At 38.2% G+C, this 13,221-nt stretch overlaps 2 protein-coding genes across 4 annotated transcripts in view; one reads left to right on the forward strand and one right to left on the reverse strand.

The window, feature by feature from the left end:
- Positions 1–957, forward strand: part of LOC139629856 (dynein axonemal heavy chain 8-like) — a 33,343-nt gene extending 32,386 nt beyond the window's left edge. For both annotated transcript variants that reach the window (XM_071492759.1, XM_071492760.1), the window contains exons 92-93: positions 259–380; positions 599–957. In XM_071492759.1, the coding sequence (XP_071348860.1) occupies positions 259–380; positions 599–886 (410 nt within the window). In that variant the 3' untranslated portion in view covers positions 887–957. The remainder of the gene's footprint in view (positions 1–258; positions 381–598) is intronic.
- A 3,264-nt stretch (positions 958–4,221) lies between these two features.
- On the reverse strand, positions 4,222–11,574 carry rx2 (retinal homeobox gene 2). Of its 2 annotated transcripts, XM_071492767.1 has the most exons (4): positions 11,457–11,574; positions 10,223–10,717; positions 6,830–7,086; positions 4,222–6,432 (listed from the first exon to the last, which is right to left on the reverse strand). In XM_071492767.1, exons 2-4 carry the CDS (start codon positions 10,503–10,505, stop codon positions 5,995–5,997), a joined length of 978 nt encoding a protein of 325 aa, XP_071348868.1. In that variant the 5' UTR covers positions 10,506–10,717; positions 11,457–11,574; the 3' UTR covers positions 4,222–5,994. The 2 variants fall into 2 exon arrangements, with proteins under 2 accessions (XP_071348868.1, XP_071348867.1); XM_071492766.1 differs by lacking the exon at positions 11,457–11,574 and having other exon boundaries at positions 10,223–10,739.
- Between the last annotated feature and the right edge of the window lie 1,647 nt (positions 11,575–13,221).

The following is a 13,221-nucleotide window of genomic DNA, read 5'->3' on the forward strand; positions in this document are numbered from 1 at the left end:
GCAGTTTTTATAAATGCATTTTACCAATAAATAGAACAACTAGACTGGTTGTATAAATGCTTATTCTAAGTCATTGTAGCTTTCACTGTAGTTAACAGGTTCATCCTGATTTATTGAGACATGCTGAGATAGCTGGTAGTAAGATGTGCTAAAATTAACTCCAACAAATATCACCATCAGCTGGGGTTGATATGTATTCAGATTACATAACTTTTATCAATCAGTACTCATAATGTCTTACCTGGGGGATGTTTACAGGGTTCCTGACAGCTATGAGACAAGAAGTAACAAGGGCAAACAAAGGCTGGGCTCTGGACACAGTGGTGCTGCACAACAAAGTACTGAAGCAGGGAAAGGAAGAGATCACAGCTGCCCCTTCAGTGAGTCAAAAAATAAAAATACTAGCAGTACACCAACTAATAATAGTAAAACATAAATCTTGTGTTAAGCGTACATTAACATTGATAAACATGGTTGAACATTTGCAAGTACAACAGAATTGTCTGCACATAATGACTCATGTGAAACAAGTGAACAATAAATGTTTATTCTTTTTGAAATCATTATTATTCTGTCACCGACAACCTTTCCTTAACAGGAGGGAGTTTATGTTTATGGTCTGTACCTGGATGGCGCTGGCTGGGACAGGAAGAACACCTGTCTCACTGAGTCTTCACCCAAAGTGCTTTTCACTCCTTTGCCTGTCATCCATATGTTTGCCGTCAATTCCACTGCACCAGTGGATCCTAAACTCTATGTCTGTCCCATCTACAAGAAACCAAGGCGCACAGACCTGAATTACATCACAGCAGTGGTGTTGACCACTATCCAGTCGCCAGACCACTGGATTTTGCGTGGGGTTGCCCTTCTCTGCGACATCGCATAAAAGATGGCTGCATGTCTTTATTAAGGTTTAATATTGATTAAAGGGAAAATAAATATATTATTTCTATGTCAAATGTCTGTCAAAGGGTATACTTATTCTAAGATTGTTATTATATTGCAATGTAAAACTGAATTATTACTTCTTTTTTTTAAATCAAATTATTATTAATGATTACATAAAAAGTATGTTGTGTATTTTAGAAGGGAGGGTCTATTAGTTTTTCAGTTTTTTTTTTTTTTTTTTTTTTTTTCTAACAATCTCTGCCAGTGCTTCACCCAGAAAAAATCTGTATGCCGTTGGTTAACATCAAAACTTCTTAGTTCTTTTGCTTCTGACATAAAAGGCTTGGTAAGGAAATTCTGCTTAAGTTTGAATGAAATTCTGACTGGCTTGACTGAACAATGAGCTCCCATCAATCAGTGCTACAGGTAAGCAGTGCTACAGATTTAATATAATAATGTTTGGGAATTACATAAAACAAATCCACCTGCATGCATTATACACTCAGCAGGCTTTGTATGGTCATGAAAAACCCGGGAAAAACATGGAGTTTGAAAATAGCAATTTCAGGCCATGATAAGTTTTGGCAAAATTAACCCAGGAAATTCTGGAGAAGTCCTGGAACCAGCAAAATGTGGACTGTGAAGTATAACTTTACATGTCAAACATGGAGGAGGCAGTGCTAGCTAGCTATGCTAAAGTAGCTTAGCACCAGGCTGCAGCGCTGGTGTATCAACGCAACCCCATTGCAGTGCTTCCCTCTTGCTCCCCAACAAACAAGTTACCATTTCGGGTGCTGTGCAAAGAATTGAAGCTCGAACTGCAAAGGTACATTAGGCGCTAAAATTGGCGCAGTCAGTTTTTGGCTGCATATTCAACAGCCATCAACACAAGATCCAATGTCGTCTTTGTGCTCAGTTTCACACAGTGTTAGCAGTAAGAGGACTTCACTGCCACCTCCAAGACGTCCCTCTTAACTACAAAGGAACGTTAACTTACCATTTTAATGACACAAACCAATGTTGTTTTCAATACCTTTGTGCTGACTTGCCCACAAGGTAAAATGCAATAAAAGATATAATTGAAGATGCCTTTATCCCACAGCAACACATTCATCTCCATGTCTGTTCTGTACAGGCAGGACCTGGCTTGACAGTGTTGCCAAGATCACTCTACAACTACTAGTTGTAGAGGAAGAAGGTAAGAGTCTCCACTTTGATCTTACTGCTTTTTGAGAAATGAATGAGATGTTGATGCTGACCCTTATTTTGTATACAGGGTGAGGGTAGAGACCACCACACCACACAGGCTCAGGGTCATTCCAGCATCAAAAGGCAAGTAACTCATATTGGAGAGAGGCCAAAACAGGAGTTGTGGTTGACGGAGCATTTCTTTTGGTTTGGGATGCTGGTGCTCTAGTGTGCCATCTAGTGGGAAAGGTTTTTATACATATAATCTTTAAAAACAATAGCAGTCTAATCTCATGTTGGGACTTAAAATTGCTACAGAAGAGGGGGAACCCGTCTGTAACTTCTATCCTCCTAACTCTTCCACTCCTCAAGCCATATTATTGTCTGTATGAAAAAAACTAACCTTTTGTTCTCTGTCTAGTTTCTTTTTAGCTGCATCTAGCACTTGATATATGTTTTCTAAAGGTCAGTATTAGCGTTATGCATTTCTTAGTTACTAAAGGTTATGTTGAGTTACAGGAAGTGAAATTTAGTCAATGCAATTAAAGCGACATTAAGCGATTAACGTGTGCAGATGAATGCCATTCACATGTTTGTAAGGGAAGTAAGTAAGAGAGCGCTGTTTGAATGATATGCTTTTTCTCAAACACTGGGCTGAACACAAGGAACTGGCACCAGCCATCAACCTTCCCCCACCCTCTGAGTGATCTGCAATTATGTCAAGAGGGGAAAATGGTGTCCCTTTGAGAAGTGTTCTTAATCAAACCCAATTAATTCCGCTCCTTTCCCTTATTATTTCCACCGTGGACCACGTCCCGCTAGTCAGCCTGTTAACTAGAGCCTGGGCCCCAGCGAAGGTCATGCTTGACCAAGCAAAATAACATAATAATGTGTGTAATTAATTACTAGTTCTGGGTGCGTCTTTTGCAATTTCTGGATGTTGCTACATCAAGTCTTTGTGACAAAGGTGTGGGGAGAGAGGGTTATCACAAAATATAGCACAGTCAGACACTTTTCATCTACATCCTTCCACTGATTTATTATCCCTAACTGCTCATGCATATAACTGGTGTTAATATTTATCAGCTGCTTTCCCTGTAAAACTAAAGTCTAGCAATTAATAGCAGGACAGACAGAAAACTAACTTTCTTAAGTGCATGTCCTATCCTTGGCAATTTCATAGTGCAGAGGTGGTAAGTGGCCTACATATTATTCTGTAAACCTTTATATAATTTTTCATATGTTCCACAGAGTAAACTCAGCCAAGATTATTCTGCTCTTGTCTCTGGCAAACACTCAAACAGTAGTGTTATTCTTACAGACAAGTCTGAAATGGTTAAATGTGCAGTACAGGCATTGGCTGAAATTATTTTCTAAATACATCCATTTCTCCTATTTCAATTGTGTATTCTAAGAGATCATAGGTCCAGCTACTAAAGCAGTGTTGCCTCAGCATGGAATACTTGGTACCAGGTACTACACTGTAAACAGAGGTATTTACCACACTAAGAGTAAATAACAGAACATACAAAAATAGTTAACTTTCTGCTGAAGCTGCTAAGCTTCTAAAATAGCTCAAGAGCTGCACACATAAGGATTTTTCATTTTCACTTCTTCCTAAGACAATATGTGCCCACCATAGGTCCTTGGAAAATAGTGACCCTTGAACAACTGTAATGTTTTAAGCTCCATATCTATTTTACTATAGATTTGTAGAAGTTGCGAACCATCTGACAGATGAATCTTGTTGATGTCAACTTAAAAAACAAACAAAAAAAAAAAGGTTGGTTGTCTAAGTACATAGATGCAAAATAGACCACTATTCAAACCTCCATCCAAAAATAAAATGGGGCATTAAAGTCACACGGGTTACTGGAGGGCAATTAGAGCTTGAGCCCTTGTGGCCTCTGCAGCCTAGCAGGCGGGGCCTCCTGACACCCCTGGTTGGGCCTGATGGAGTGGAGCTTCATCTGCCTAACGGCCTGGCAAAGCTCCACAGGCCTGGTCAAACACAACAGGCCCCCATCAGGCCAGCTTGCTCTGTCACAGCTTACATGGCCTATTGTATGCCAGCGCTCATTAACGGCACTAAGTCATGTTGGTGGCTCACTAATGGATGTGTGGAAAGAAAAACAAAATCCACAGTCAAAGTGCCTCTACAGTAGTGCTACTGTAACTTTTATTCTGTGTTTTGCACATGGAACATTAATGTCACAGTACAAACTTGAAAGAACTAGAAATGAGTGTATAATTATATTGAAAACCGATGAAAAAAATAAACATCCAAATACATGTTTCTTCTAATAAAAAGAAATGTTCCTTTTTTATTTCTTTGGCCTTTTAGTCCACTGTTGTCAACAGGGATTAAAACAAAACAAACATATATAATAAATGATCATTTGAAGCAATGTTGATGATAAATCTTCCTTGTACTTCATTATGGTGTAAACAGTGGACTTTCAGTGGCTGGTGCCTCAAAGCGTTTCCAGAGTACTCAGTACTACCTTTAGATTGGTACTGATATTGGTACTGTAAATTCATTGATTTAGGTATTGATAAATGTAATTTAATGACACATATTGATAAAATTGACGAAGGAATGGGTAAGGTGCTTTGCAAGTTCCTGTTCCCTTGAGTCCATGGAATAAGTAATTTGATTTATTTCAAGAGCCATAGACAAAATCACAATTAAGAAGTTTTACCTTGCCAACACAGCACCAATCTGCATCAAATTTAATGCGCACACACCAAATGCACATGCAATATAAAAAGAAACTCAGTGTCACCATGACCTGATGTCTCTTAGCAACGTCAGTGCAACGTCATCTCCTTCTACTTGTGGTCCAACAGTTGCATCAAACTGTGTCATTTCCAAGAGGTAAGAGAGGCTGCCAGGACCCATTAACAGGCTCACACTAAATCCACCTGACTTGAATGAATATTTTGACAACAATGCATTGAGAAAGTATCCTTTACTAATAAGGATGATGATGACGACAGTGCATAATAAAAAACAACATGTAGAGCTGTACCTGTGAATTAAAAATAATATAAATGGGCAAGTTCGAGAGGCGTTAATCAGGTCTTGAAAAGAGGTTGTCAGGGGCATCTGAGGACATTCTGTCTATGGCTGAGAATCCGGGGTTAATCGCTTTAAAAGCAGTAATTAGGTGTTAAGAGGTAAGTTTGTCTGTTTAAATTAGCTTCTGAGCCAGATTACACTCTGTGACTTCTGATAACCTCCCCCATCAGGACTCCATGCTCGCCAAAAGGCCATATTAATGATTTAAAAACAGAGGGAAAATAGTTTTAAAATACATATTTTTGCATGATTATAGCATTGAGTTAATCACTTCAATGGAGCAGGAGAATCTTACACCCAGGCGCCTGTAGACAGAGTTAGGGTCAGTATTTTGATTTTATAAAGTATATTTCAACAAAAAAGGTCAGAACTGTGTGACCAAGTAATGCAAAAACTTTGCTACTACTGACCACATGGCTCTACAAAGCCTCTCATACACTATACTGTATTTCAGTTTGTCAGTACTGTCTGAAATTTGTCTGAAATATACAAAATTAACATTGACACATAAAGTGTCAAAACTTTCATGTTGAAAATTTTCTCTCTATTCCCAAACAATTTGAGCTAAATCAAAATAAACAACCCCAGAGATGTCATCATTTATTCTCTGAGCTAAAACATGGGTAATTCAAAATGAATTCAGTTTATTGAAATTTTTAAAAAATCACAAGAAGTTCATCTGGAGTGGTGCTTATTAGCATCAGTGAAAAAGGTAGACTTCAAACTCCTTTGGTGTCATGTATCCTCATCATTGGTACATGAAACAAACAATGGAAAAGCAGTCTGTAAACATTCATGGGAGCAGCTCAAAAATCCATTCACAGTGCCTCATCAGATCACATGTGCTGCCAGGTTTTATCCATCGACTGAATGTGCTCTTTGGCCTTCATCCTGAGTGCTGCAATGCTGGAACTCCTGTCGTCCTCCATTGGGTATTTATCGTTGAAGCTGGGAGGACACTGGTAGGGAGGTGGGCCCATGGGCTGCATACCTTGGACCATGGCAGGCGGGGTGTTGAGGAAGCTGTGGCTCGGATAGGCCGGCTGCAGGCCCTGCGGTGAGCCCATGAACCCCGGGATGGTATGCATAGACGTGGCACTGGAGATGGGCGAGGTCAGCCAGGGATCTAGGGGCATGGGGTTAGCCACTGGACTGGCATTGAGAGGCATCGGAGGGCGACTGAAGGATAACATGGGGGAATCATGGAGCTTCATGGTGCTAGTGTCCATCTTTTCTTGACGTCTCCACTTGGCCCTTCGGTTCTGGAACCACACCTGGACAGAGAGAAATGTAATGAGATGAGACAGTGCAGTGATGTGAAGGCACTGAGGCACAGTGGCAAGAATCAAAAATACAAAAAATGGAAGGGAGTGTGCGGTCCACCACTGTGCATTTTCTGATACTGCCATTAGGTGATGCAGAAGTTGGAAACATTCAAATTTATTTTGGTGTCCACATTCATTTCCATTTAAAACAATTTTCTGCCTTTATGTGTCCCTGAAATAAATGATATATATGTCTGATCCTGTTACTTTTCAGAGGTAGTATATTTAGTAATAATGGATTTGGAGGTTGGAGCAGTGGTTTTATAGGTCTTTGCAGCAAAGGGCAATCTAAAATAAATTATTTGGTAATTAAATTAGGTACTTGAAGACATCGCCTAGTCTTTACCTGAACTCGAACCTCAGGCAAGTTGACCTTCATTGCCAACTCCTCACGGCTGTAGACGTCCGGGTAGTGGGACTTTTCGAAGGCTCTCTCCAATTCATGAAGCTGATAGGTGGTGAAGGTGGTACGGTTTCTTCTATGTTTCTTTTTAGTGTGCTCTTCCTCTTTCATGGTGTCTGGAGATCCCTCAGCGTCGTCCACTTCTTTCTGCAGATCACTTATTTCTCCATCACACTTGTCGCTGGAGAACAGGTTCGATTCTTAAACAAAGGAGAGGATACATATTTTAAGTTTAAATTTTTCTTTACATATCTTTAATTAAATTACCAAAACAGGTTTCAGTAACCATCTGTAATTTCTCATATTAGGGATTCATATTACGGATTTATATCTATTTATATCTATAAGTTAGTATGACGTCTATGCACTGATCCAATAACACATAAATCATTAATAAACTATATAGTTTCACTAGTGTCGCACCTGGATAGAACAACACTTTTCCCAGAAATAAATTCTTCTTCGTTGCTCTAAAACAGTAGTTTATGAACGAAGTAGCACTGTGCAGCTGCTGGCAACTGCTGTTTAGTGGGTCGAAGAAGAATTTCCAGTGTAATGTAAGCCATTAGGAAAACATCAGCAATTTGGCGACATGTTTCACAACAGGCAATGTGTACAGAATTTAAGGCTTTAATTTCAAGGGGTGGCACTAATGTTAGGACAACTAAGTGTGGGAACTGTTACTTAATCCTATCGTTATTTTATATGACAAATTAGATAATAAAAGTAAGACTCTATGGCATAAATGTATTTTTTCTTGTTTTCAAAGGGTTTAACCAGAGCCATGCCAAACAGCAATGACAGCAATCATTACACATTTGTATAGGATTAGTAGTTGGCTATAGAGCCGTTAATTTTTTTTAATGCAGTAGGATCAGAAGTAGGTATTGGCTGATACACAAGTTCAGGTATCGTATCGGAATCAAGAAGGAAAAAATGGTATAGGAACATCTCTACTGTATATGTAGAAAAAACATGTTACTTAAAGAAAACATGTTTATTTATGTGTGATTGATCATTTCATTTTAATATATAGTCTGATCAAAAAGTGAAAGCTTCTAGTCGTGATAAAACAGCTTAATGACTGATGACCCTCTATACTGCTGAGGGTTTGTGAACCCCAGGGGTTTGGGCAGTTCAACTGACATCATGTCTTTCACTGAATTCGTCCCTTGCAGTAATCCCATAGTAACAGATGCTACCAGTTAAAGCTGCGAGTGCACGCCCCTCTAATCTAACAAGGGACTTTGGTTGGCTTCAGTACAGTCATAGTCCAGATTGCGTCTTCCAAGAAATTGATGTACAGCAAGTGAGCCATGTGTGTGATGCCTCAAAGCTCGTTAATCATACCAAATCACTTAAGGCAGGATGGTCAGCAGATCATTGGTTTGGAATAAGGATGCCAAGCAGCAAAAGCTTTGTGTTTAAAGTAGGTTGTTGTGATAAGAAAAGTGTGATTGTTCTAAATGTCCGATTTACACCATGAATATAAAATGAATGGGATGATGGCTTTTTATACCTTTTTCTGAATGAAGAAAAATGTTTTCCATATCAGTGTCTTCCCTTTTAAACAGCGAATCTTGTAAACTGTGAGACTGTAAATGTTCTATGTAATATAGTGAACTGTTTGAGATTGATCAGAAATCACTCTTCAAGCACAGGAGTCACTTCATGGCCTTTGCATATGGTTATATCTGTAGTATGTCCAGGCAATAAACACCCTCATAAAGGAATGTAGCCTGCAGTATCAGTCAAATTGTCATGTTAATCACCAAAAGTGTGGTGATATAAAATAAAAGAATCAATCGTTCCCACTGGGATCATTTAATAGATAATACTCTGCAAAATTGAGATTAGATCCTGTGGTCAGCTGGGATTGTTTCCAATAGTGAAAAGCCTTTACAACGGGAAAAAAGTACCATAATGTAGAAATGCAAATCACTCCTGTCCCATACAGTAATCCACTTCTCTACTGTTGATGTGTTCCTGCTCCTCCATCAGAAATGTTCAGTCCTAGCTCACCCACTGGCTTCTGTCTGTTGTAGTTACTGTACTCTGGCAGTTATTGTAGTGTACTGTACACGTACTATATGTTGCAGCTATGATTATTAAGTGTTTATATTTTGAGCAGGAACATGTCTGGAGCAATTGCATAGCAGGCTATATTCACACAGTTACATGCTGCATAGAGAGTTATTGTGTCTTGGTAGCTAAAAACCTGTAGTTTCCAGGGGTCCACAGCATGTATATGAAATCTTTCAAAGTTAAATGAGTAACAGCAGGCCACATTCAGGCATGGCTACCCAGAGACAATAGTGGAAATTTCTTATGGATATGTTGGTGTTCATAATTCTAGAGCACTGTTCTGTTGAAGCTTTTTGAAAAGTCACATTAGTAGTCATTTTTAAAATACCATATAAGCTTCATTAGTCTTATAAATTATTTTCAAAAACATAGCAATATTGCATGGAATAACTTAAGCATACAGCAGGTGATTGAGTTCCTAATATCTGAAGGATCGTGTCTGCAACAGGATCTGATCGTTTTTAGGATACAGGTAGTTGTAAAACAAAACCAAAATTAAATTTGCTCAACATCCCAAGTTACCAAATACAACACATAAGACAGGCTGAATGGACCTTTCTCACAATCAACTTAGCAAGACACAGGTTTAACTAATTACATTAATTTCGGCTCACTTCCATTTAGGTGTGTAAGTAACAGTACCAGGGCCCTGGCACTGAAGCACCTGAATGGAATCCAACTGTCATTTATATTAGTAGCTACACGTGTTTCACAAGTCTAAGAAAAAAGAGAAAGACCTGTTACAAGGAAATGCATGTAAAATGATGAACACATTTAATATATTTTCTTTTGATATATAACAGTAGCCATAATGAATTATGTAATACTGCAAATGTGAGTATCCAGTGACATAAAATGATATTTTCTGAGAAATGTTTAATTTTTAGAGGAATGCACACATATGCACTTAAATGTAGTACTTTGCTCCTCTTGTTTTACTCACCATGTTTGTACAAAGTGCAAGTTATATTTATGTACTTCACATCGATCAAATTTTTAGACAACTAAAAATAACTCATCATTAAAATGGTTGCTAAAATGTGACATTGAACATCATTTTTGAAAAGTAACCTTCCATTAAATCCCACAAACTGTGTGGGAGTATTGTGTGCAAGACTGACAAACTTAGTACAGCTCTAATTCCCCTTGTTGCATGGTTAAAGACACAATCCCCTGAACTCATTACAATCCTGAGGAACTGTATTGTGAGTTTTTGTGCATAATGATAGCATCTTTTCTGAAAAGACTCACCATGGTAGGAAGAGTGTTGGGAGCTGTCACCCAGTTCTGGAAGGTGCCCATAGGGGTCTGATGGGGCCTGCTTTTCAGGGTGCTGTGGGTTTACTTCATTGGCTTTTTGGCTGTCATCATCTCCTACCGAATGGAGTAAAGGGTCCTGGTCTTTAGTGAACCCCAGTATGACATCAATACTGTGGACCCTGCCTCCACTGCTTGAACCGGCACCTTTTGCCATATCATAGTTGTCCAGGCAACTATCGTCCACTATTCCCAGGGTATCCATTGACAAATGCATCCGATCCTTTGGAGACACTTTCTCTCTTCCTTGTGAGAAAAAAATCAAAATGCTAACAAGTGGAAAAGGTAAAGCAGCTGCTGCACAGAGCTCTTGTCCTGCTTCACATGCACTGGGGTAGATTATGTGAAGCGTGAGGTCTTCTTCATGGATAACTTCCGTGAGGTTCAGTGTATTGTTTCCACAAAAGCAGAACAAGTTCACATCTTCGTCTACAAGAAAAAAAAAAGACATGTACAACAGGGCTGTGCACTTACGTTTATTTATTATTTATTTAGTAATTTAATGGCTTATTAGCAGTCTTTATTGTTTTAAATGTAAGAGTTGTAGTGGAAATTAAACTTTTCAACATGAAATCTGTATTCGTAAGCAAGTGTACCTGTTTTAAGATAGATTACTCTAAATAGTCAGTGTGAATATCTTCCATAAATCTCATGTTTCATGCAAGAAACTTCACCAAAGAATGCTATGCTAGCATCATTTCCTTTACAACTGATAATCACAATCATAAACCGTCGTGTTGTTGACTACACACAGGGGATACAGGGAACAAGCAGCTATCAGATAATGAAAGAAAATACATATAGGAAGAATTAAAAAGTGAATCAGTGAAGAATCTTTGCTCTTTACACTGATGCGGATGTGTGAATATGTTTAGTTAATTGTGCTTAGAAAAAGAAATCTAAATATCTTTCAAAACAGTTTCCCATCAGTTTTTTACTTACACATTTTAAACTTCAGCATATATAATAATTTACATATGTATGCAGTTCCTTTTGTTTAAAATAAATCCAGGGAAATCTGAGACTGTCTTGAGAGGCACCAAAAGGCAAAGTGCACTTACAATATTTTCATCTTTTAGATGAATACAAATGGGCATTATGGAAACTCATATATCAATAAATGTCATAATTAACAGAATGCACAAGGAAGTGTATAAAGTAATCTTACCTTCCTTCAGGTTCCTACCACAGATTATGCTACGCACATGGTGTCTCTGTAGTCCATAAGTAGACGAATGACACTAACAACATCTACTGTAGGCACTTGTTACTCCCAGTTAAGTCCTTGAAATCCCCTGCACACAAGTGAGCAAAGGACCTACTGTTGGAGTCCTGTGCAACAACCATATGTAATGTTGTTCTCTCCTGACAAAACTCTCCTTAACCTCACAAGACACCAAAGCTTGCTGGGGAATGGTCGTAAAACCAAAGGGTTTAAGAGGTTTATTAATTGGAATCCTTCCCCTTTAAGAATGACTGACAGTTGTTTTCTGGTCAAGTAATTGCTCCAAATGTGTCCTGAATTCAGACCACAGAGGGAGGCCATTGCTAATGAAGCCTCGACAAAACTTTCTTTCAAAAAATCCATTGTCTGAAAGATAATGGCTTGTACTTTTCGCTAATCCCTTCATTATAGACAATGTAAGGGAGACAAGACAGAGATGGACTTTTAATTTGAATGGCTACACACTGTAAAGACTTGTATTCATAAAATAGTTTAATTCAAGTAGGCACCTAATTCTTTATGAGCACTGCTGCTTTTGGAATGGCAGACTTTAATAATAAAATGAAATAAAGCAAAGAAGTGAATCATTTGTGGTTTAAAGCAGATTTGATCACATGACATTTTTTGGTATGAAAAAAGAATTAGCAAATTATTAGCAAATTATTCTGGTTCCCTGTTTAGGGAATTTTGTCTATTTATACAGAGTTACTGTAGTACAGAACTTGTAAGATGCACTGTACAATAATAATACGCATTTGATTAAGCTACAGATCTAGACAAGCAAAGTACTAAGGGACCACCCTCTATTTAAGATAATTAATTCGAACATGAGCAATAAGTGGACAAAAATAGTGTTGAATAAAGTCTAAAATGTTTCGCTTGGAATTGTGACTCAAAATCATGTTGTTTACATATGCCAAAAAAAAACAAAGACTGATAAACTTGTTGCACTGCCACTGATAATTCAAAGTGGAACTGGGTTGGGGGCATCTGGGGTGTTCATCCTGTTGCCTGCAAGTTTCTTCCTCGCCAGTTGGCAGAACCAAAGCTGTGGTAGCTACAGTAGGTGTTGCAGAGATCAATCCCATCCTTAATGAGCCTAAAGACTTCACTAGAGATTTCCTCTGACCTCACTCCTCCTACCTGAAGATATATTTAGGAGGTCTTTGGAAAATGCAACATGGAAAAGTGGTACAGAAAGTGTTTTTTTTCCCTGACATTACATTGTATGTATTTAGCATGAGAAAACACATTTTTCAAAAATGCAACTTGTATTAGAAATATTTTCCAACTGAGTTAAGTCTCAAACATTAGCTCAGCCATATCGAGGCTGTTTGTCTTATTTTTGTAGGTTATTATTTATTTTAAACCCATATCCTTTTAAAGTTTGTCTACCTATATTCATACAAATATTTCTGATTGTTAGACCCTTAAGATGAATTCAGCCTTAACGTTTTCAGGGATATATTAAAGTGCTGGACTCCCAGACTGCTTTGCAGGGAGGAGGACACCATTGATTTCCTTTGTATGCTCCGCCATGCATTGCACCTGGATTATTTTTACGAGGCTGAAAACTTACTGAAAAGATCACAATGACCAAAAAACAAAAGTCTAAACTACCAGTTCTAACATTTAGCATGTTCACAGTTTTGTTTGTTTTATTTTAGTTTTTATATTATTAGCAGTCAGTGAAGGATTTGCACAGTGT

The sequence above is a fragment of the Trachinotus anak genome, unplaced genomic scaffold, assembly GCF_046630095.1.
Source record: "Trachinotus anak isolate AG129_WGS33_773 ecotype Australia unplaced genomic scaffold, CSIRO_AGI_Tana_v1 ptg000012l, whole genome shotgun sequence".
NCBI classification, from domain to species: domain Eukaryota; kingdom Metazoa; phylum Chordata; class Actinopteri; order Carangiformes; family Carangidae; genus Trachinotus; species Trachinotus anak.